The sequence below is a fragment of the Equus caballus genome, chromosome 15, assembly GCF_041296265.1.
Source record: "Equus caballus isolate H_3958 breed thoroughbred chromosome 15, TB-T2T, whole genome shotgun sequence".
Taxonomy (NCBI): Eukaryota; Metazoa; Chordata; class Mammalia; order Perissodactyla; family Equidae; genus Equus; species Equus caballus.
In genome coordinates, this window is record NC_091698.1 from 52,142,583 (window position 1) to 52,167,913 (window position 25,331).

The 25,331-nt window shown below is 43.8% G+C and overlaps 1 protein-coding gene across 4 annotated transcripts in view; it reads left to right on the forward strand.

Annotated features, from left to right (window-relative positions):
- Positions 1-25,331, forward strand: part of SPRED2 (sprouty related EVH1 domain containing 2) — a 117,325-nt gene that overhangs the window by 41,656 nt on the left and 50,338 nt on the right. Inside the window, exon 1 of one of the 4 annotated variants that reach the window (XM_023618977.2) lies at positions 19,799-20,031. The exons of 2 other annotated variants lie outside the window; for them this stretch is intronic. In XM_023618977.2, the coding sequence (XP_023474745.1) occupies positions 20,009-20,031 (23 nt within the window). In that variant the 5' untranslated portion in view covers positions 19,799-20,008. Of the gene's footprint in view, positions 1-19,798; positions 20,032-20,544; positions 20,958-25,331 lie in introns of those variants that run through there. One more of the 4 variants, XM_001494344.6, reaches the window with a different exon arrangement.

The window sequence follows — 25,331 nt, forward strand, 5'->3', positions numbered from 1 at the left end:
CTGAATACTTCAAAATTGAGGTATTTTTCTATAACATTAAAACCAGCTTCAACTTAAAAAAAACAAAAAAACTACCTCTTAAAGAGCCATTCCTGGGAAATGTTTGCTGGGTGAAATGTGGCAGGAGAAGCAGGATCTAAAGTGGACGTTGTAAAAGATGCTTTTATGCCCAGGGCCTCCTGAAACAACAGTGCTCTCAACATACCAAGTCACAGCTGAAGAGTCAAAACCTGAAATGTCTTTCCTTAGACAGACTGCCTGAGTGTGTCACTTGATTTCTCTTCCTCTGTAAAATGGGGACCATACGGGAAGGATGGAGATGGTCTATTTTTGACAAATTCATGATTACATGCAGAGCTCACTAGGTTGGCAGCACTGTTCTGGGTGTTGGGTAATCAGAGGTGACCTTACATTCTTAAGAGAGAGCCACACAATAAGCAGGGAGACCAGTAAACAAGAGAAGTACAGGTTGTCCCCAGTGCCAGGAGAAGATGTGCTAGAGAATAAGTGGTTCAGCTCCTCCCTAGTGAGTACCCGGCTCAGTAAATGATGGCTGCAGCTATTACGGTCGTTATTGTTACTGAATGGCCTCTGGGGGGAGGGAGCTTCCTTGACTGGGTTTGGTGAAGGTCTTCTAATAGCAGAGGGCACACAAAGTTAATGCCTGTATTTTCTGAAATAGTATCATCCCCCTCTCTTGGCCTCACCATCTCCCATGGGCGTGATCAGTTGACAATTGCTGGAGAAATCAGCTTTGCCTGAATGTGTAGGAAGCTATTTGGGATTTCCAATGTTTTTCTTCCTCTTTTTTCTTTTCTTTTCTTTTTTTTTTTTTTTTTTCGTTTTTTGAGGAAGATTAGCCCTGAGCTAACATCTGCCGCCAATCCTCCTCTTTTTGCCCAGGAAGACTGGCCCTGGGCTTACATCCATGCCCATCTTCCTCTACTTTATATGTGGGACGCCTACCACAGCGTGGCTTGACAAGTGGTGCCATGTCCACAGCCGGGATCCGAACCAGTGAACCCTGGGCCACCAAAGCAGAATGTTCACACTTAACCACTTCACCACTGGGCCAGCCTTGTTTTTCTTCCTCTTGAAAAATTATAAAGCAGGTTTGCACTGAAGGGGCAATGGTGATCATCGTTCATCTCTTCTGCTCCCTGCCTTATTCTGCTGCTTTGCTCAAAGGGAATTCAAGTGCCCACAAGCATTTTCCCTGAAAAGTTCATCATTTCAAGGGACATGAGATCTCATTTAAAGTTTCTAGGTAAGAAAACGCAAGGTTCTTGTCTTTCTCCTACTTGCTGACGGCCGTTGGTAGGGTAGTGAATTAAACATGGGTCACCCTCTCCTCTCTGGGGTCGACCCCGGCCTGTGTCAGATGGAGTCAGGTGAAACAAGGCAGTACTGGCCTTGCTGTTCCCATCGCTCTACCACGCCCCACACGGTGCTGGCAGCCACCAGGGAGGTGGTGAAAGTTCCGCCACCGTGCCAGCTGGGCCACCTGTGAAGCCACTGCCAAAGTCAACATGTGTAGTCTTTGTGTCTGGCCAGTAGGTTTCATAATGGCGGTTAATGGAAGTTCCTGTTCAGACACCCTCAAACTCGTTCTGTAATTCTGTCTCCAGAGGGCCCGGGCAATTCCTTTTATGTAAAAGCAAGATCTGCAGGGAATTTTTAAATTTTTCCTTTAACTGGTCACTAGGCAAGGTCATGGGAGACTTTTTAAGTGGCCATTAGGGGTGGGGAGCAATATTCCTAATGGCCATTCAGTAAAAATTTATAGCAGACCTAAGGTGTACCAGTTTTGTTCTGGAAAGGTGGGAGGGGAGGGCACGGAAATGACTAAGCAATGAACCCAGAGCCCTAGGACTCTTGATCTAGTTGAGGTGTGGAGGAGAGACAGGTAAATAAATAACCATACTATAAATCAGGACCAGAGAGCTCAGTGGAATGGACATCTGAATGGGTCACCTGAGAGGGTGGAAGCTGATTTCCTTGTCTTGAAGTCACCTTTGAGGGGAGGGATGAGTTTCAGTGAGGAGAGGTGAGATGGGTTCTTTTCAACCCCGCTACCTTCTGGGGTTGGTCTGAGGGAGGCACATGGAAGGGGCCTGCCTCATGTGCATTCACCTAGGTAGTCACACCGGGCCTCGCCCTTAGCCAGGTCCCACACTTGGTTTAATGCTCTACTGTTGCCATCCTGAAATTCTTAATAATTTTTGAACAATGGTCCCCGCAAATAATTTTCCTTTTGTGGCAGGTCCCACAAATCACGAAGCTGGTCCTGCATATGGAGATGGGGCTGTAGCAGTGTTTGGGCCAGGTTGTGAAGAGCTCTGTCTGTCAAACTGGAGAACATTTGGCTTTATTCTAGAAGCAGTGGGGAGCCATGGTGACAGGGATTGTTGAAGGAGAACTGGAGAGGCTGGTGAGACCAGAGGGGCTGGTAGCCCATGGAGGGAGGCTGATCAATTCATGCTGGACCAGACGAGGCAGATACTAAGAGCCAGTGGAGATACTCACCTGGTGGAGATGGGCCGGCTCAGGGCACTGCGGACAAAGGCGGGGAAGGTTCTTGGAGATGGCGGAGGTTTCGAGCTGGGCTGGAGAATCTGCTCACCAGCAGGAAGGCAGGAGAAAGGGGTCCCTAAGCCAGTGGCAGTGAGGCAGATGTTTGCAGGAGCGGGGCGAGGCCCTTTCCAAAAAGACGCGGAAATCTCTGGTGGGACAGCTTGTGGAAACATGCACTGCAGCTGCTCAGCTGCAGCAAATGACCTGCAGATCAAGGTTTTTGTCAGTATCGAGAGCTTCACTAGAACAAATATTCATCCAAAAATAAACTTCCCGTTCTTCCTGTTTTTATAACTTGCCTATTTCCTCCGAGTTTGAGGCTGGTCTCCAGTTCCGTGGGTTATTAATCTTCAGAGGATCAAGACCTCTATAGAAGTATTTCCTGTACATGTTTATCTACCCAGCTCTAAATTATTTTCTCCAAATGATAAGAGAACTTTTCCATACTGGTGTATCAGACTTTTCCTTTGAGAGATTTCAATTAGGCACCGCAGTAAATAAGGCTAAACCAGAAAGGCTTGTCCCAGACCAGAGGAAGCCCAGGTAGTTGTGGGGAGGGACTGCTGTGGGTTTTCATGGCCAAGGTCAGCCCACCTCCTCCAGGTTAAAGGTGGCTTCTTTCTGGCCAGAGTCCCAGGGAGATAAAGAGACAGCTGCAGAGGGCCTTATTTGAGGAAATTTTAAATGCCCTGAGTATCCGGAGGGGAATAATAGCTCCAGAAATGTCTCTGCTCCTTCGAAGAGTTCAAAATACCTCTCACTGGACTGTAATTTGTTCTTAACAGCATCTTCCAACCATAAACGGGGCCCATAGCTTCCCTCTCCTTTCACAGTTGAGGGAATTAGAGTACGCTTGGTGCTCATGACTGGGCACAAAGAGAGAAAAGCCATGTTGAAGCTTGGGCCAAGTTCAGACCCGACAGACAAATAAACAAGCTTGGTTAAGGAGGCGTGGGTATTTCACTCATCGGCTCAGTGAGTCCACCTGCCTCTGGGAGACTTTCTTTGGTCTCCTACTTTTTGTGCTTACAAATCCCAAGCTAGCATGCCGATGGGTGTTTTTTTAAATGTAAGCCTTCTTGTGTGACTTGCAGAGAGGCGTGGGCACCGGGCTGCGTGGGTGGCAGCTTGTGCTGCAGCGGAACTTGGAGAGAAGCCAGCTGCCTTTCACCCAGGCCTTCCGAGGTGGGGCTGGCATGCCACATTTTGCACAAGGCCCCACCCCTCCCCCTTGCGGATTCAGGTGACTGGATTGGGAATTATTGCACTAGACCATGGCCGCTGCACCAGACCGCACCGTCCAGTACCCGGGCCACTAGCCACCTGGGCTGTTGTGCACTTGAAATGAGGCCAATGTGAACTGAGCTGTGCTGTACATGTAAAATACACGTCGGATTTTGAAGCCTTACTACGAGGAAAAATAATGTAAAATAGCTCATTAGTAATCATTTCATTTTGATTACTTGTTGAAACAAAAATATTTTAGCTGTATTGGATTATGTAAACTGTATTATTCTAATTAGTTTTGCCTGTTTTTTATTACTTTTTTAATGTGACTACTAGAAAAATTGAAATTACAGATGTGGCTCGCGTTACATTTCTGTAGGACACTGTTGCTGGCCTGTGCTGTAGTTCGGCTGCCGGTTGTGGCTTTGAAGCAAATAGTACATTCCCAGGGTGGGGAGAGAGTGGAGGCCCCTCTCCCTGGTGGCCTGGCTGAGGCTGTGACCCAGCCCTCAGTGTAGACTGCCCAGGGCAGTGGGTGGACAGCCTATTCCTAGGCAAAGGGTTAATAAGTTAATAAGCAGCAGCAGGAATTTTTTTAAATTCTTCAAAAGCACCCCTCTTGGCTTAATTTTTTGTCTCAGCCTGCTTTGCCGACCAACCTCCTTCCTGGAAGCCTTTCTTTCAAATTTAGAACTCTTCCCCTCTGTGAGCGCGGGACCTGCAGAGATGGTGTTGGCCAGAGGCTTGTTTTTATTTTCTTGTTTAGCTTGTTCTTCTGCCCCCAGGTCAGGCTCCAGTAGCTGTGTTTTATCCTTCCTCTGCAGGCCCACCCGGGAACTGCCCAGAGAGGCCTGGGAAGCCACTGTTACACACCACTCCCCGAGTGGTTACTCAACTGTAAACATATCTTGGGAAAACACAAAGTGGATGTGAAGCTTAGGAAACTTGTGCTTTGCAAAGTACAGAACCACACCCAACCTCCTAATGTTGGGGTGGCATTTCAGGAAAAGTGGGGGGAAATTCCACTTGTCTTTGAAAGCCCCAAGTAATTCCCTGTGTAAGGAGGAGTCTCACGTTAGCTGCAGAGGTCCAGGAAGAACCTGCTGGATTGTATAGTTATCATTATATTCCATGGTGAAATTTCTCCGCTTGGGCAGCAGTGCCGGGGTCTTCTGCCGTCAGAGCATTCCTGCACTGAGGCACTTTGTGCTTTTGACACATTTTGTCCACCCTTGCTGTCGGTCGTCTACTGGACCTTTGCTGGAAGAATCGACATGAGGAGCAGCGTTTATGAAGTGCTTGCTTTGTGCGAAGTGCTTTATTATGTTGAACAGTGAGTTAGCATCACAAACTTCGAGATACCCCAGAGAAAGTGCCATCGTTTCCCCATTTTGCAGATGGAGAAACTGCAGATTAGAAAGATGAAGTAAGTTCCCCGAGAACTCATAGCTGGAAGTCGATGGGGCAGGGAGTACAGCCTGGGCTGTGTGCCTCCAAGCCAAGTGTTTAACCCTAGTGTGTCACTCTGCGCTGCCCGGACCAGCCCGTGTACGTATTGTTCATTCTGCACGAGCATTTGTTTATCGTCGACACATCTGCTGGTGCAGGCTGGGACGCAGCACCGGGGGAGGGTGCAATTCTGGGTTGCTGAACCAGCCGAGCTAAGAGTTAAGGAGCACTGTGAGTGCCTCTGAGCTTTGTTGGGAGGACTCCCTCTCACATGGGTTTTAAAATGCTGTGCTGGGGACCCTTCTCCCCACGTGGCTGTTGTGTTGGTGCAGAAAGGGCTACTCCACAGCTGGCCGGCTAACCTGGTGACGTTTGGAAATGAGCAGAGGGGTTAAGGAGCTATATGCTCTGGCGTCAGACTGCTCTTTTGTTCCACCTCTCCACGGCTTCATAGGTTGGGTTCTTCATTCGCTGGGTGGCAGTTTCTCCAGCTGTAAAATGAGGACACTCGTAGTACCTGGCCCGGGGAACAGCTGTGAGAATTGAAGAGGACACATAAAGGCATAGCATACCATACTTGGCACATCAGATAGATGTCAGCTGACATTTCATTATGATTATCTTAATGCCATTTAATGCTGCATGATGGATTACAGTCATACAAAATATACCAGCAGATAGGATCGTGTGGCTTGAGTTTTGTTGTTTTAAGGCAAACATATTAGAACCTTTGAATATGAATATGTACCTTTGTACTTGAATGTTCTATCTTTCAAAACTGTGAGCTCACCTCAGGAAGCTCCATGTTCATCTTGATCTTGCAACCATTTGCTGGAAACATTTTCAGAAGCCTTTTTGGAATTCTTCAGAAGACAAAAGATGATGATATTAAGTATTTATCTTGTGAAGGTGGATTTTAAGTTGGGAATGGCCTTAAGTTCATTAGAGCTAAGTTTGGTGAATAAGTCAGGAATAAGCTTTGGCGGTGGATCCACTGTAAGTTAAAAAATGGTGCTTAACTAAAAAGTTAAGGATGGATTTTTTTTTTAAATTTTATTAGCTGGCTCATTTATTATAAGACTAGGATTCCAGGCACCTTCTGGCTTGGGACAGCATCTTTGGACACTAGTAAAATCTCCAGGGCAAAAGCTTTAGAGGCGGGAGTTGGAGGGGTGAGTACTGACTAAGACCTATAAGGATGTGTTTTTGGAGTAAAAATTAGGCTTATTTATACCTAGGTTTTTTTGTTTTTTTGAGGAAGCCTGGCCCTGAGCTAACATCCGTGCTATCTTCCTCTACTTTATATGTGGGACGCCTGCCACAGCATGGCTTGACAAGCGGTGCCATGTTCACACCCGGGATGTGAACCGGCGAACCCCAGGCCACCGAAGCAGAACGTGCACACTTAACCTCTGTGCCACCGAGCCGGCCCTATACCTACTGTTTTAAGTAACACTGGCAGCTGAGTTGGGCCTTGTATTTGGGGCTTGTGTAGCTGCCAGTGGGGCCAATAGCGGAAGGTTCCCTGTGTCTAAGGAGTAGAGGCCAAAACCTGGCTTTGGACACAGGTTGCTTGCATTCCAGGCCTGTGTACACCTTGTGATAAGCAGAACTGAAATCTGAAGGTGTGGGTGTGTGTTAAGGGAAGGGCCCTACATTTGGCATCCTCAGCCAGGACCTTAAAGCTGGGCGTGTGGAAGCACTCATCCTCAGTATTGCCACGGACTGCTAAGACTAGAAAGCAACACTCGGCTCGGGCTCACAGGGTGGAGGAAAGATGTACGTCACTGTGGAGAGTGATGAAAGAAAGTTCAAGGGTCTTGTATCTTCACACTCATGATGACTAATGAGTTCATCCAGGAGGGCTGGGCCACCAAACAACCTTTGGATTACTTCCTACAGGTGGAAATGAGAGGTGCCGTGTTTAGTATGTCCTAAAGTTTATCTTGGAGGGCATGGGGCTTTGGGATTCAGCTGGTCAAACTCCAACTCTGCTCTCTGTTGCTGGGTTGACTATGGTGTCATAACTAGGATTACCTGGGCCTCACCTCTCTCATCTGTAGAATGGGAACATAATTATACTTGTTATGAGGGAGGGTCAGAGGAGTTACATGGAGGAGGGCCTCAACAGATGCAAAGCCCTCACCTTTCCCAAGGCCCTGAAGATGACACCAAAATTAATTAACCCCATTGCCACAAGAAAGTAGGCAGAGGCCCACAGTTATGCATCAGGAACACGCCACCAGCCGCAGGAAAATTTCCCTTTGTGAGGTGAGGCGTGAACTCCTAAGAGGAGACCGCCAATTCCTCCCTGCTTTGAATAAGGCTAGCTGTTGGGGCTCCACCACCCAGCATCTATAGCAAATTAAGCTGCCAAAGACCCTTCGGCCTCTTAAAACAGGAGCCTTTCTGTAGGTAATATAGGCAGGTCTCAGCAAGATTCCCATTGTCACTTAACGCTCAGGTGGGTCAGAGAACAGTCAATGGAATGTCGATGTGAACTGCAGTCCTGATCTTGATAACAGGTCATCTCTCTTCTGAATTTAAAAGAGGCCCAGCTTCTGGTTTTAATCTGTTTGCCAGAGTCCTAGTTTTTACTGTATCTCTGCTGTCATCCTTGATTGCACCGATAATTCAGGGAAGCTTGGCTAGGACCCCAGACTTGGGTACCCCGGAGAGACAGATAATTAGACCAAGGGTGGTCACAGGCAAGCTTGAGCAGAGTGTTGTCGACGCAAATAATCCATAACCAACCTATAAATCAAAATTGGGGTGAGTTTATTATGAGCCAGAATGAGGAGTATAAGCCGGGAAGGCTGGGTTTCAGTACAGTCTTATACCTTTTTAGAACAAAGAATGTACATTAAACACACCAGGATACATTTTCATCAAAATTTCAAAGAGGTATTCAGTTGCAAATTAAGAGTCAACATGACCCTGATGTCAGGAAAGGGACTAATCCAGAGTTACCAATAGTGTGTCACCAATAGGGCGTAGGAGGGGAAATGTGCATTCTTAAGAGAGTACATTCTTCACTTTAATGATTAAGCAGATGTGCACTGTATGTTTGATAGGCCACAAGTCAGGCTTTTTAGTTCAAGTTGAATCAGTTGTCACCTCGAATAGTTACCCCATATACCTCAATATGAAAATGTCTTGTCAGTGTCCAGCTGCCACTGACCTCTCACGCTTAGCCCTGACATTTTCCTGAACCACCCTGTTATGTTCCTGGAGCCCTGATTCTCAGACTTTATTATACATTAGAATTGTCTGGGGAACTTTGAAAAATCCAGAAATTGAGGCTGTCCACCATACAATTCAATTAGGCACCAGTTAAAAAAAAAACCTCCCAGGTGATTCCAGTGTGCAGGCAAGATTGAAAACCAGTGTCTTAGTTGATGGGATAACAAAATTTTCTGTTGTAGTTACTTCCTGAGTTGACTTGCTTTCGTGTGGTCCCTAACTCTATCATCTCTGGATCATCTGGGACCAAGGTGTCACCCCTAGGGGCCGAACTGCCCTTTCTGGTCAGTAGTAAGGTCTCAGTGGCATATAGCTATCATAACATCCTGTATTCTTATTATGAAATGTTGTAAACATTCACAAAGGTAAAGAGAATAGGGTAAAGGACCCATGTACTCATCACCCAGCAGTCGTTCATGTTTTCTCCACCCTACCACACACACTTTGGGGGTGGGGTGGAGTATTTTAAAACAAATCCCAGGCATCATTTCACCCATAAGTACTTGAGTACGTATCTTTAAGAGGTAAGGACTTTTTAAAAAAATCCATAATACCATCTAAAATTAACAATGTCTTTGGGGCCGGCTCTGTGGCTGAGTGGTTAAGTTCGCGCACTCCGCTGCGGCGGCCCAGGGTTCGGATCCTGGGCACGGACATGGCACCGCTCATCAGGCCACGTTGAGGCGGCGTCCCACATCCCACAACTAGAGGGACCTGCAACTAAGATATACAACTATGTACTGGGTGGGGGCGCGGTTGGGAAATAAAGCAGAAGGGAAAAAAAAAAGAAAAGAAAAAGATTGGCAACAGTTGTTAGCCCGGGTGCCAATCCTTAAAAAAAAAAAATTAAAAAAAAAGAAAATTAACAATGTCTTTAATCTCATCTAATGTGGAATCCATGTTCAGTTTTCTCCAGTTTGTCTCAAAAATGCTTTATACGTTGAGTCCAATTAGAGTCCAAACAAGTATAATTCATTTCTAATAGTTTGACTTTAACCCCCGGGTAATTAAGCTGTCATTGTGCACACACACAGGTAATGAAGCATATGCATGTCTGAAAAGAGATGTAAATAGCATTTGGCTCAGCTGATGATTACAGGATGGTCTCTCTCCTCCTCACCTTCCTTAGCCCTTCTGGTGGGACCTTGACCTGTCTCAGAGGAAATGCTCAATGAGGCCCCAGCCACAACCACTTCTGTGCTGCTCTGCTTCTGCCTGAAGGCATGTTCCCTTTGGTAAACTTAGAATAGAACCTTCAGGATGCTTGTGGAAAGAGGATGAGTCAGCTTCATGGACAGCCTAGAATTTCCTGCTCCTTTGCTGGAGGCGGTGGCTGGGAAGGGCTGGAACTGCCTCTCTGGCTCCTCTCTGAGCTCTGCTGAGGCATCCTGCGTTGTGAGTTACCTCTTGCGGATTCACCTAGGCCCTGGGCTCTGATGCCGGCACCAGCTAACAGCTCAGCCCTAGGGTTACAGACGCCTCTGTGTGGCTTCACCTCCAACGGGACTCTGGGATCAGGTCCAGATAACGACTAGGGAAGGATAAGGGTTACTTTCTGCCCTCCAAGGTAGCACCAGCCACCTCACCAGTGTCCACTTTGGCACAGTGTGCCTCCTCTACCAGATAGAATGCTGTTAGAATTTCTTAGAGGGGCAGATGCCTGGATGGCCCTAAAGATGAATGGGTGGCGAGGCTTTGAGGGGTTAGCAAGAGGAGGATAAGGATGGAGAATGAGTAACCTAAATAATTTAACTCTGCCTCACTCCTTCCACAAATGTCTTTTGGGTGCCTGCTGTATATGCATCATAGCAAATCCAGATCTCAGTTTATTTCTCCATAACTATACTTTTTGCTTTAGAAGGGCTTTGTCTTGAGTTCAGATGGATTTGCAGTTGTGAAGATTTCTTCCTTCTTTCTCTGTATCATGGTCAGGGAACTCCAGAGCAGTAAACAAGCATCTTAAAATGTAAAGGCAACTCTAATATATAAGGATGTTCATCACAGGATTGTTTGCAATAGCAAAAGGTTCAGAAAAACCTGAATGTCCATTAACAAGGGACTTGTTAAGGGGCTGGCCCCGTGGTCGAGTGGTTAAGTTCGCGCGCTCCGCTGCAGGCAGCCCAGTGTTTCGTTGGTTGGAATCCTGGGCGCGGACATGGCACTGCTCATCAGACCACGCTGAGGCAGCGTCCCACATGCCACAACTAGAAGAACCCACAACAAAGAATACACAACTATGTACCGGGGGGCTTTGGGGAGAAAAAGGAAAAAAATAAAATCTTTAAAAAAAAAAAAAAAAAAAAGAAGGGACTTGTTAAATAAACCATGGTACATCCTTATAGTGGAATATTGTACAGATATAAAAAGGGAATTGATTAATTGTCTATATTCCAATATGAAAACATCTTCAAGGGATAAAAAGTAAGGTCTAGAACATGTGAATAATATGCTATCTTTTTTGTGAGAAGGGGTGAGAGGAGAATACATATTTATGTTTGCTTATATTTGCGTAAACCCTGTAAGAATGCACAAAAACTTTTAAAAGGTGGTTACTGTTGGCTTGTTGGGTGGGAGAAGGAACAAGGCAGCTGGGATGTGGTGGGAGTATACCTTTTTATATTCTAATTTATCATGAATCATGAATATGTTACCTATGCAGAGCAATTAACTAAAGTAAAAAGAAGAAATACATCTATACTTACATTGTACAGATAAATTGATGACATTATGCCCCAGTTAATCTGTTTTCTAAGCTTCCGAGCACCGCTTCCCTGTAGTTAAACACCCCAGCATCCGTTCTGACATGGACCGGTGAGGCTGTGACCAGCCCATGGAATGTATGCCATCTTCTTCCCATGATGCCTTGCTCAGCAGCAGATTATAAATATTTGGTCTATCCTGAAGCCCATGGGCTTTTCTCCTTCCTTACCCTGAAATATAAACTGAACTGACAACATCTAAAGTTTATGGGTGGGGACAGGGAAGGTGGGCTGCCTGTGTCCTCCAGCATAGCCAGCTGCAGTCTTCTGAGGAGGAGGCATGGTGGGAGGAGCTGCGGGGGGCAGGGGGCATGGCTTCCCTTCCCGTGGCAGTCGTTCTACAGTCTTTTGCTTATCTCTTGACATCCTGTGTGCCATATCGTCTGTGTGTTTGTATTTATTTCCAGCTTCTATTGAGCGATAGCAAAATCCCTTTGAGCTGAATTGGTCTCACCCTGGTGGCTTGGAATGTTCTAATGTTAAGACTTGCTCTTCACATTCAGCACATTCTTAGTATCAGGGACAACTCCTCCAGGGCTCATAGGAAGCAAACAAATGAAATCCATGGAACACTTTTCTTCCTTTTGAGTGGAGAAAGAGGGGCAGAGAGAATCTTTGGGGAGGCGTGAACCCCCCGCCAAAGGTTAAACCTCCTTTTAAACATATTTTAAAATATTTTGAAAGGTGAAATTCAAGGACACTCAGGACCTATTCATTCTGCCACACATGTACCTTTTAAATTTTTTTCCAGTTTGTGTATTTGGGGCTTACTCTGTGGTTTTTAGGTTTATAAAATAGGTGAATCCCACATTCATTATCCATTCCCTCTTAGCTATCTAATTGTTTTATTTATATTTTTAAAGATTTTATTTTTTCTTTTTCTCCCCAAAGCCCCCCAGTACATAGTTGTGTATTTTCAGTTGTGGGTCCTTCTAGTTGTGGCATATGGGACACCACCTCAACGTGGCCTGACGAGCGGTGCCATGTCCACGGCCAGGATTCAAACCAGCGAAACCCTAGGCCACCAAAGTGGAGCCAGCAAACTTAACCACTCGGCCACGGGGCCGGGCCCTGATACTTATTTTAATAAAACCTGAAGGCTGTCCTTTTATACTTTTTTTTTTAAAGATTGGCACCTGAGCTAACATCTGTTGCCAATCTTTTTTTTTTTTTTTTTTCCTGCTTCATCTCCCCAAAGCCCCCCAGTACATAGTTGTATATTCCAGCTGTGGGTCTTTCTGGTTGTGCTATGTGGGACACTGCCTCAGCATGGCCTGATGAGCGGTGCCATGTCTGCACCCAGGATCCCAACCAGTGAAACCCTGGGCCAGGGACTTAACCACTTGGCCACAGGCCAGCCCCAGAAGGCTGTCCTTTTAAATGGCAACTCAGTGAAGAGAGTGGGTAAGCCCTTCTCGGTCCCTGTTCTTCCTTGAACGAGACCTGCACTGAGTACCGTTCTAGGGGTGAGTACTGATCCAGCTGAGGTTTGATCAGGGACTTGGTCTCTCTCCTGCAGATCTCTTCCTCTTTTGAGTAGAGCTGTCCACATGATGAAAAGCACATCTGGTCATAATTACCCTTGACACTTCTATAGGAAGCCAGCATACACTTCTTTCACTTCTTCCTCCAGTTCTGGGAAAGATCACTGTTTTTGTGACAGAGCACCAAATGAGGTGCTTGGTTAGCATTTAAAGTCCATGTTGAAAGATGCATATGTACTGCGTCTTGGAACTCCAAAGTCACAGAAGGGTGGCAGTGAACCAGGAGAGGCACATGAACAGTGGGTCCCCAAATCTCGGCCAGCTCCAGCAGATGTGTTCATTGAGAGGAAGAACCTCTTCTCTCTTTAAATGTACTCAGACTCTTGCTCCTGTTCTCTCGCTGAGTGGGTGGTGTTACATTTGGAAGGTTAACTGTGCGGATGCGAAGCTCCCCTGTAAGGCACTCACCTTAACTACCATGCAGAGCAAGGCTCTTTGCTTAGTGAGATATTTTGGATTTCCCCCTTTCCTCCTCTCTCCCAGCAAGTTTTCCTATGGCCACTCTTGGGGGTTCCTGAGAGGGGGAAATACTTGAAGCAAGTTGAATGCCCACTAACTGTGCCTTTCCTAAGTGGAATTCAGGTGAACCAGGAGGAGAAAATTGATACCAAAGTCTGGATCTGTAAGCCTTATCTGATAGTTTGCAATCTGTTGACTAGTGAGCCCTAACTCAGGTTCACTGGCCCATTTTTAAAATTTCTGATAGAACTAAAATGTTTACGGTAAAGTCAGAAACAAGTCTTCAGAGTAATGAGTAACTTTGGCTGCCCTTGTGGTACTTTATTTAACCTAGTGCCTGAGAATTCTAGTGCAGGTGAATATTCTGGACATAGTCATCTACTTTTATTGTTCTGGAATCCTCTCTGATTACTTTTCAAAAACCAGAAGTTAGCGGTGTGCCAGAATTGAGGGATGATTTTGGTTTTAGCTAGGTAGCTAATTCTTAGTAAGGAAAAATGGACTTAGAAGGTTAGGGCCCACTTCTAGCTCCTACAACTAAGTTTGAACAAGAAACTTGGCCACTGGGCTCAGTTTCCTCATCTGTCAAGTGTGGTTGGTCTAGAACTAGATATGTCTAAGATTCATTTTAGAATTCTAGGCTGCTCTTCTAGTTTTTTTAGTTAATATCTAAAGTCCATCAGGTGTGAAATCTGTGAATTATTTATTTGCCCCTCTGAACTAAATCAGGGAAAAAAACCCTGCACACAATACCTTTTGTTTTTACCAGAAATGTATGAGTAGAAAAATAGGGGAATATTATTTTTTAATGGGATTCAGACAGTGGCAAAGATTACATTAAATTAGCAGACATGCATCACGTAAGTATAGATTCCTATAATGCTCTTAAATTCTACCACCTAGATGTCATTTCAGGTGAATGTCTTCTTTTGCATTTCCTAAATTTTTTACAGTGAGCTTATCACTTCTTGTAATAAAGAAAAAACACACATTACAAAAGTTTGCTACCACCTACTGTCATTTCCTCCCTTCGTATAATCTTCATCTCCACCCGCTATGTAGGCCAATAAGGTTAGCCTGTGTTTGTTGAATGCATGAAAGAAACTCAGTCTACCAAGGGTTTACCGTGTGCCGGGCACTGAGCTACAAAGCAAGAAAAGAAAAAGAAAAAAAACTTTCTCTCAAGAATCTCAAGTCCAATGGCATAGGCAACATGCAAGTCATAACAAAATGCTGTAATCATCGTGGTACTGATTGCCATGAAGACAGAAGAGGATGTGCTAGATTCCGATGCCCTCTCTTGAGTCTTCATTTAGGATGAAGTCTTGTGAAATTCTGAGACCCAGTGCTTGCATATGATACAACCATAGCTAATGTTGACATTAGCTGCTATTGTTGACTAATGTTGTTTGTAAGGAGAAGTCAGTTCTAGCTTTGGGGTGAGATCTACATCCTTTTAGACTGGTGTGTTAGTTTAGGCTGGCCTCTTAGATCCAGAGTCAGGAACGCAGCTTTCCCCTTAAACCCTTGGTCTTGATCCACCAGCACTGCCCAGTTTTCTTTGTGCTCCTCTCTCTTCTCTGGCTACTTGTATTATTAGGCAGTTTTCTCAGTTACCGGTCCATTCCTTGTACAGTCTTAGAGCTTCAAAGACTGAACTAGTTTAAGCCCCACATTTTCTAGAAAAGGAAATTGAGATACAAAGAAGTTAAGTGACTGCCCAAGGTCATATAACTAGTGGCAAACCAGACCCAAACTACTGGCTCCCAACAGAATGAATTTGCATGATTTCTAAGACCAATAATAATATATGCTGTTTACATAGGTGAATGATTAAAGAGTATTCTGGAGAGTTTTCAGAAGGGATTTCCATTTCCACAGCTGAATATCTGTATTGCCGTATGATGAACAGAGGTAGCTTCCACGTGGAAGGTTTGCTTGGCTAGGAAGGTACCATTGTCTTGGATAAGTTGTTTGTGACCAGCATCAAGGTGATTGGTAGATTTCTCTTCTGAAGACTGTTCCTGGAATTATACAGTCCTTGAGCAGCATCAGGTCTAATTCTGGCCTGAAGTTAGGGAAATGACAGAGTGGGCTGAGCTGGGCCGATTGGCGGATTTGGGTCCAGCATGCTCCGTCTGTGCCGTGATAGTCATGGTACAAGTCACCTTGAGGAATAAGCCGTCCAAACGTGAGGAGATTTCAAACACAGACTTCACTGTTCAGCCTGGCAGATATTAAATACATTAAATGGTCACCCCTTATGCGCTCCCTGGATCCTCTTTCCGGGTCTTGACGCAGCTTCATCCCTTGAACTTAAAATTCCACCCATAGATCTAGGTTTGGTTTCTCTTGAAGCCCAGCCCTGTTGCCCTATTTGGTCTCCAGGCTTGAAGGGGAAACTAGTCTCCTGGACATCTAGCCTCTGACTCGACTACATACCCATAACCCTTTTCCTTACTAATCGAGTCCTCCTTCCATCATTGCTCAGAGCGACTTTGCTGTATTTCTCATGCATTTCAGATCCCTTTTCTCTTTTGTCAGTCCTGCCCTGTCTGTGTAACATCCTGTGCTGGAGAAACTCAGACCATCTAGACTCAATCAACCTAGTAGTTCAGCCGCCTGTTTTTCCTCCACACAATCGAGGAACGAGATTTGTGGGTGTGTTGAAATAACCATGTGGAGCGCCCCACACGGAGCAGGCGGTGGATGAATGCGAGTTCCCTTCACCTTTCCCTGAAGAAACCCAGCTGAATCCGCAAGCCTAGTTCTGAAGGGTCCTCACGTCAGATGGTCTCTTATTAAAAAACATCTGCTTGGCATAATAGCCGATAGGCATTTAATCAGTGCGGGTCTTCTGGCTCTGGCCGAGCTGAACCTCCCCAAATTAAGCCTGAGTTTTGGAGAGAGTCTTTTTTGACCCCTGTGCCAGCCAGTTACACTTTTAGGAACACGGCTGAAAACTGACTTGGCCTCAAGTGAGATTTGTCACTATGTGTACCGTCTCTGAAATCCTGCTCTCAGTGGGTAACAATAGAAGTCATTTGCCTCCCCCTCTTCCTTGCCCAGCTCAGCCCTCGTCATTCACTTAAGTATTTAACATATGCAATTTTCTATTGGATTGAGTTTGGGAAGATGTTGATGTTTGCCAGTAAGGCAACAAGTGACTGCCAGAAAGACACTGTGTATCTAAGTACATCCCAGATTTAATCTGTGTCCGAACAGCTGGCTAAGACTTTTTTTTTAATAAGAGAACTAACTGAAGGCAGTTAGAATGGTTTCTTTTGTTCAAATTTCCTCTCCCAGAGATCAGTCCCATGAGTCCCTTCACCTGCATTATCCATTAATGCTGTGGGTTCATTTTCTCCAAATAAACAAGCTTTCCTGCCAAAGAAAATAGGCAGCATGATGGGATGCAGGGACGTGTCTTGGGACCTGCCTTTGAGGAGTGTTCTTCGTTTTTCTGGGTTGGCCCCCAGTCTTGTTACTGGGCTCCTGTTGGCAGCGGTGGTGTTGCTGCAGCCCTCGTTTCTAAATGCCCCTCGTGCTGTATTAATCCTGCCTGTGGCTGTCCAGCCCCCTTGAAAGCATCCTTCATTTCTGTTTGCTCAGTTTGCTGAATGCCTCTTCCAGATCATCTTTCACCTCTTGCTTCAAGCTCTGGGGACACATGTGGTTTCAACATAATGCACAGATGTGTCTTGGGGGAGGGGAGGCATAGCTGTGGACTCACACATCAGCTGGGGTCACTGGACTCTGAAGTCAGGGAGGTCGTCCTCTTTGAGTGGGCAGGTCAGGAGGGAGGGAAGGCAGAATGACCAGCAGACGGTCTCACGCTCTGAAGATTTCTCCACCTGCCATAAGACAGAGCCCAGTGGTGTATTTTGCATTGTAAGGAAAGTGTGAGCTACAGCTCATGTGGATCACATCACCATAAATAATGCTTGTGTATCTGATTCTAGATTGAGACATTAAGCAGAATAAGGGACTAACAACCAAAACTATAGGGAAGAGACCTGGTTCTTTACGCAAATGTTGATCACCAGGGGTCGACAAACGTTTTCTGTAACGGTCTAGATAATAAATATTTTCAGCTTTGAAGACCATATATTGTTTCTGTCACAACTACTCAAACGCTGCCTTTGTAGCTCTAAAGCAACCATAGATGATATGTAAACAGATCAGTGTGGTGGCTGCCCATAATTTGCCTACCTCTGAGGTTTTAAATTCATAAAACTTACAAACGTCCTCGTTGTTTGCACGAATTAATGAGCCCTCTGTTTGTGCCTAGCCCTGTGCTAAAAGTACTTGTTCTGAATGATCACATTTATCCCATTCAAAACAATTCTGTGAAGTAATTAATAATATTGTGCCCATTTTACAGATAAAGAAGATAGATGCCTAGAGAAGTTAAATAACATAAATAAATAAAGGCCCAGCTGGATTTTGAACTAAGCCAGCTTGACTCCAGGCTCATACTCTTTACCACTACATGGTACAACCTACAGTACCTACATCATTGATATCCACATTTGCTTTTAGATCTTGACATTAGCCAGTATTTGGACTTTAGCCAAAAAAAAAAAACCATATAAACAGATAATTGCTAAAAACCGTTGTACAAATTAATACATGGCAGGAATTTTAAAAATAAGACTCTATTAGTGAGTTAAAAGAAATTGGAAGCCTTGTTCTCCTGCACTTCCCAGCTAGTTTTGCTTCTTCACACCCCCATCCGTGCAAAGAGATGAGTATGTAAAGGCATGAGGAGCTCAGAGGCCAGAGACATCCAGTCTGGCTTCCAGGTTCCAGAACCCAGTACTCTGAAAATGGCGAAGTGGAGCTGGGCCTGGAGCAATCTGCTGCTCCTTGGGATGGCCTCACCCAGGGCCAGCCGCCTCTCACCAGAAACACCAACACCAACAACCTGTTTTACACACAGGTGTAGGCTCCGTGGCTGCCCCTGCTGGTGGCATAGGCCACCATCTAGTGAGGTCCAGGGAGAATGGATCATCCCATACTCCAAGTTGTTTGCTGACTAGTGGAGGTCATTAGCATGCAAGTCAACCAAATAGAAATGTTCATTAAAGATGGCAGAAACCAGGTTTATATGTCTTTTGTTATCATTATAAAGTGTGTTCTGAAGAAAGCTTAGAATAAAAGATCAGAAATAAAGTATTTCATATCCCATCGTCTACAGCAGTGTTTCCCAAAGTGCTGTCTTCAGCTTGTGTTGACCGTAATGGAGAGGTACTCAAATAAATTTGTGAAATGCAAGACTGAACAAACTTAAACTGTATCCTTGAGGATATAGTATATCATTTTACCAAAATGTTTGTTTAGTTTTTTTGTTTTGTTTTCAGAGTTTCTTAAAAAGTTGTTTGCAAGGAACACACTTTGAGAAACCCTAACCCAGAGGCATTTCCCAATGTTAATGTTTTGGTAAATTTCCTTACGGTCCAAGATTTTTTTTTAATGGGTGAGGGTGGCAGCAGCAACAACTGTGGTGATTATTAAATCCATAAATTTTTTTTTTTTTTGTAATGGGTTATCTATTTTCTTTTTTGTGTTTGTGAGTATGTGTTTAACTTTATTTCAAGATATTTCATTCTTACAGAAAAGTTGCAAGAATAGTACACAGGATTTCTCTATACTCAATTCCCCATTTGTTAACATTTTACCATATTTGCCTTATTATCATTCCTTCTGTGTGTGTTTACACATTATTATTGCTATTACTTCTGTATTTTTAATTAGTGAAATCTGAATTGTAAAATTCTTTAATGAACTATGGACTTATTTTTTTTAAATACCTAGAGGAACTCAAATTAGGCTAGAAGTTTATTAATTCCCCCTATTTCTACCTGTTGCATTAAGGTAAATCATGCTTTGCAAGTGTGTGAAAGGTTATCGTTAGATCTCGAGGTGACGTTTTGATAAGCCTGTAGCTTGCAGTCCTATAAGGAAAGCATTTCTGAAAACCAAGGAAGGCTTCAGCTGAGGCCCACACACAGTCCTAAACTGTCTGGATTTGTGAAGTTAGCGTTCGATGTTGTATGGGGACTGTCACAACTGTTTGCAGCCAGTTTGTGGTCCTCTTGGACAGTGTCCTTTGACAACTGGGCTTGGTGTTGACTGAGTTGGTGGCCTCAGCCTGACATACCTTCCTGTCCTTTAGTTTCAGAACTAAAGAGAGCAGGCCAGAGGTCCTAGGCTTTCGAGGGACTTCTGTATTTCAAGTATCCTATGGTGACTTGTTCGTGACACAGACCATTTTTTAAATGACCTCTAATTTCAGCAGTGGTTTCGTTTAACATACGTTGGAGCCTGCGTATCTGGTTTTTTTGCAGTCATGAAATCAAAACCTCTTCTTCAGGTGGTTTAAGTAACCCAGTTTAAGCATGAAGTGAGTCAAACAAACAGGGTGCCACCTTAACAGAGACATTTGTTGGTGTTAAGGGATGTGGATATGACTTACATAACCTCTCATAGGGCGTTTCCAAAACCATATAAGGAAGCTGGAAATAGTCACCTCTCCTTTGTAATGTCAAACATGAACTCACCAGTGAGACTGGGGCTTGTGTCCTCAAAGAAAGCATGAAGAAACAACCACCAGACAGTCTTGGGAGGAGAAGGCACCAGGCATTTGTTCAGGGGGTGGATGCAGCCCTCACAGCGGCCTTGGGACACAAGTATCATCCCTTCAAGCTTGAAGCTCCCACACCCCCAGGGCCACTGGGTTGCACTGTGTGAATGGTACCCCATTCACACCTAAGGTATGTTCATACCCAACTAGAAAAAGTGTCTCATTTGGGTACAAATTAGACTGTAGGGACTAAGACTTTTTTTAACTTTAAAAACATTTTATTGTGAAAATTTTCAAAGATACTCGAAAGAAGAGAGAATAATGTAGCCAATTCTCATATACTCAACCACACAGATGCAATAGTTATCAAGATTTTGCCACATTTCTTTTGGCTTAAATATTTCATAAAAGATATTATATCATTTCATCCCTGATGTATTTTCTCCAAAAGGTAGTCATTTTATAAACACAGAGCTACTATCTTACCTAACAAAATTAATCCAGGACCAAAATTTTGATGTGTAGTTTTTACAAAGCTCCTGCAACTGGGTAACCCTACAACATGCAACAATAGGGCCTATGCCTGCATTAATACACTGATGGCTTAACAGAGGGGAGTCCTTGCTCTCAAGTCGGAATACAAATTATTTGGATGGGAGATGGGGCTGGTGAACCATTTACACTTGTGGTTCTACAGACTGTAATCTCGGGTATTGAGCTGTGCCATGTACTTCCTGGGCATTTCGTAGTATCATCAATGATTGATAATCAGAACTTACAGGAATTTTTTTTTTAAAACAATATTTTAATTAGAAAAAGCATCTGTCAGCTGTCAGGCTTCCAGCTTCCACTTTTGAGAAGCAGGATGTTGAATGTGAGTAATGACACAACAGGCCTATAAAATGCGGACTAACCCTCGGATGACTCATCCAGTACGATGCAGTATATTTGTCAAGGAGACTGAATCATATATGGGGGAAACCACTTCTCAAGCAGCCAGCTGGTTCTCAGGTCCGCAGGAGACGATCCATTTTTATCGGAAGCTTTATAGTAGCAATAATGCTAATACCCAGCACTTGGGCTCTACCATGTAGAGGCAATGGCATCGCCCGGCAGGTATGTGCTTACTGTTTACATGAACTTTATTTTCTCGTTGTTCTCTTCTGCCTAACCTTTCCGATGATGATTTCTTTTGACATTTTTTAAGGGAGAAAAAAAGTCATCGTAATTGGAAAGTACTGGGGTGTGCGTGTTGGTGTATGTGTATGTGCCACGTGCAAGGGCAGAGAGGTAACCCCTGGTCTTTTGATGGACACAGAGCTCGTGTCCACTCATCTCCCTTTCTGAAAACAAATTTCTCCTTAGATATTCAGATAGAAATGATCTTAGCTCTCCCCTTTTGTTAAGCCCTGAGTTTAAAACATGCTACCTTGGGAACAGCTTGCAGAGGTGATATACCTTTTTGGGGGGGGGGGGGTGTAGCTTAAAACTTAAAAAAATGAGTAAGCAGCAGTGAGCTCAAGGAGGTGGTCTACTGATAAGTATTTTATTTCTTTTGTTGGATTTTTGCTTTTTCCTACCCTCCAAGATGCGTGACTTAATGCAAGAAAGCTTTATTCCTCTACTGAGTGAATACGTCTATGTTTTGCAAATCATAATTTGCTCATACTGAACTCATGCATTAATTTTTTCTAGGTGGGAGAAAGAGTAGTGGGGATTTGGTAACAACGGTTAATTATAGCTTTCACATGATCTGAAGGATTGTTCTGCATAATTGGGAGGCTGTGTCGCCTGTCTGACCCTCTCTCTCTCTCCCTTCACTCACTAAATTTAAACAATGCCTGGCTAGTTAAGGCACATATCTCGTTTATTTGAGTATATTAAACATTCCTCTGTGTGTTGACAGTCCATTCAGTGTCTCCTCATATTTTTAAAATATACTTCTTGTGTCCTACTTGTTAGGGACAGATGCTATAGTTAGTTTATAGCAGTCCTATTTATGCTTTTCTGGTCTGTCTGTCCAAAATGACTGGGTCAGGACCTATAACACGCTGCCCATAAATTTGCCTAAGACGCAGCATTTGTGGAGCAGCCCGTCTATGGTGGTAAATTCTGCTATCACTCGGAGAGCATTCAACAGAGCTGGGTTAGCAAGCTGGAAAAATAGGCAGTCTTTGTTCTCTTCTTCTTTCCTGTAAAGCCTATATATGATTTGTTTTCCTTGAGGTATGTGTACTGTAAACTGTCAGTAAATGTTTTACATTCACTTAAAGTAAATTCAGAAAGTCAGATAATATGGAAAGCCAACATAAAGGCAGTTTGTTTGGTTTGTTTCTGTTTGTTTTGTAGATTAAGGGGTGCACTTTTTTTAGACTGGCCAATTTGTTTTTTGAGACAGGACCATCTCTAAATTTCATTAATTTTGCATTCTATAAATGAAAGCCACCTGTTATGCTGTAATATGCTAATTATGGTAGAGGACAATAATGAGGAAGGACAGTATTTGAAATATGTGGGGGTTTTGCTAAGAATTTTCCTGCCCACATCTGTAGTGCTTATTTTTATATGTGTATACATGCATATAGAGTGCATACTTAATAATAGCATTTGGTGATATTAAAAAATACTTCAGTTTCAAAGTAAGGGTCCTTTTTATTCCTTCTCATTAACATTTTTTTTAAGTTGTGGAAGAAAAGCTACTTAAAAAATGTTAGCGTGAACTAAAGCCTAAATTCTGCAGTCTTACAGTAAACGGGGTTCTCTCTCCACGCCTTGGTGGATGCCACACTCAGCTCAGGGTTCACTTTGTCAAAGTGGTCAGAAAAATAGTGTGACTTAGTAATGTGAATTAAAGGCAGAATAGCTAATTCTCTGATTTTGCTGAAATCTTAGGTTCCATTATATCATTTTTCTTCCTTGAGGCCTACAAAAAACGATGACAGGCTGGTATATAAAAATATATCTTTTAAGGTTCTTGATTTATTGGCTTTTTCTGTGAAAATGTATTACTTTCCTCTGATTTGTGTAGTTGAGACTAACTCAGGTCCTGTCCAGATTATTTCAGAGCAGCGTAGATTTTGTTCAGCTCTGGTTACATTACACACTCTGGACATATTGATCATTGCCATTCGACAATGCTAATCACCCCCAGGGTTGTGGCCACTGCTCGCCAGAGGCCCCTTTGCTGTTAAGCACTATGAGCCATCGGTCCAGAGTGACTACGTGGTTTTTAGAGTCCTCCTTTCCCTTTTGAAGGAAAAGGAATACAGAGCCACAGCCATACCAAGGGTCTCATATCATTCAACTTGGAAGTGATCAATAGATATTGAGTGAGACACTGCCTATGTTCAGAGTTATGGGCTGGGTTGCGTTAAATTAAAAAATGCTTGTGATCTGGGCCCAGCCCTCTCTTTGCTTCAATTCCCTCTTCAGTGAGGATTCGTCGTTATTGGTGATAGATTCCTCCTGGGTTTTCTTTTATTCATAGATTTACTGGAGTCTATAATCCAAAGCCACTAATTGCTCTGTGTAGAAGCAACTTTTAGCTGTTCCCTTCTGGTTCTTCAGAACCTAACTCCTCTTGGATGGAAGTCAAGAAAACTGCCCTACTCAAAAATTCATTTGATAGTTTTGATGGCCATGTTTTCTGAGCCAAGTAGAGTGACAACCTCGGACAAAGAATTTTTTCCTCTCTCTCTTCTTCCCTTGGAGAGAGTGGCAGTTAGGCAGAGCATTTGAATCCTCACAGCTTAGAGCATCCAGGATGTTCTAGTGGAACAGATTGGGAAAAGCTATCCTTGATGTTTATTCATCTTTGAGGTTTGAAGACCCCGCCCCTTTTTAGCATCTGTTAAAACTGTGTTCTAATGACTCGAAGCTATAATGAATCAGTAACTATTTGATAAAAACAGGTTTACTTAAAATCACTATAGATCATCTATCAATGTTTAAAAATACTTATTAGTATTTAGAGAGAGCTGTTTTAGAGTCTGCAGTCTGTTCTTGCTGTACGGGTGGATGATTTATGCATATGCATGAGAGTCATAGCCCCCAGAGGGAGGGCTGGACCTGTCCATTGCCCGTTGTCCATTGCCCACTGTTCTGCTGTTACACTGTCCTCCCCACATCCGGGGTTTATGATCACTCTGCCTACATAGTGGGTGGGATTAATAGCACTTGTAGATAAATCTTGTGTCATTATCTGGGAATATCGACTTTCCTGTGTAGCTGAGAAAAGCCAGAGACAAGTACAGAACAGCCTTCTTAGGACATTAACCCTGCTCTTAAGGACACATAAATGGGATGAATGACCACTCTCTTAACAAACCAGCATGGACTTTTATGAGCCCTGAGCATTCTTCCAGGTGTAAGTTTGCTGACAGCTTGTTTGCATTGACATCTGTGCCCAGATAGTCTTATGGTGTATGTGGGACAGTTATGGAACCCATGCCCATTCCCAATGGGATCCTTAATCACCAATGTTCCTTCATCACTAATGATCACCACAGACAAAGCAAAGGCTTCGGAACTGGGCTGGCACGTCAGCCGTCTTAGAAAGAGCTTTTGGCTTGTATGACAGTCTACCTTCTTTGCTGCACATTGTGAGAGCAGCTCAGGGAGTTACCTACGTTGTCTTTATAGAGCTCAGTGTGCAAGGAACCGCAACGAGATACTATCTCTTTCCAGATTTCAGCCCAGGAGATGACTTTTAGTTTTCAGTGTTAATTCATGCAGTTGTAAAGATTTTCAGATTGGAAATGTCCAAGCTGGGTTTGGCTTTTTTGTGGTTTTCTTTTTAAACACATGTTCCTTGTACCCGTCCAGTGGAAGAGATGGGTTGCCTGCTGTTGCTCTGGCCCCGTGGGGCCTGCTGTGTGACTGGGCCTCTTGAATTCCATTAAATGGAGTGCAGACAGCATGTGTCATAAAGGCTGCTCGGGAAGGGTGAGGAGCAAAATTAGTGTCTGTGGGTGGGCATGTGTTCCATCGCATCGCCAAAGAACTGCAATGTGCAAAATCTGGCAGCAACTTGTTCCAAAGAAAAATAAAACAGCCCCTTTTTTCTGCTTTGAAAAATATTAAAAACATCACTAAACGCCATGTTGAAGAAGTGAAACTGTTAGAAAACCCTTGTGATTATGTGTGTGTGTGTTTTTAAATAATCTTTAAAACTGAGGTTGGGATAGAAGAAATAAAAAGGAACTAATCTTAAAAAATATTTTTAGGGATTCTGTCCCTTACGTTGTAAACCCGATAGCACTCTATTGGAATATAATTGGCTAAGGATTAGAGGAATTTGTTAGAGCTAACCATTAGAGGAAAGTGTGTTAGGCTTAACTTTCTTGAGATGATTTTGTAAGAAAAGCCATTTTTATCTCAGAAAACCAATTACAAAGGAAATGTTTGTGTTTTTCATATATGTAGTTTGTCTTGTATCCCAAGGAACAAAGCGTAGGCAAGATCTACATGTATATTTGAAGCACGGGATCT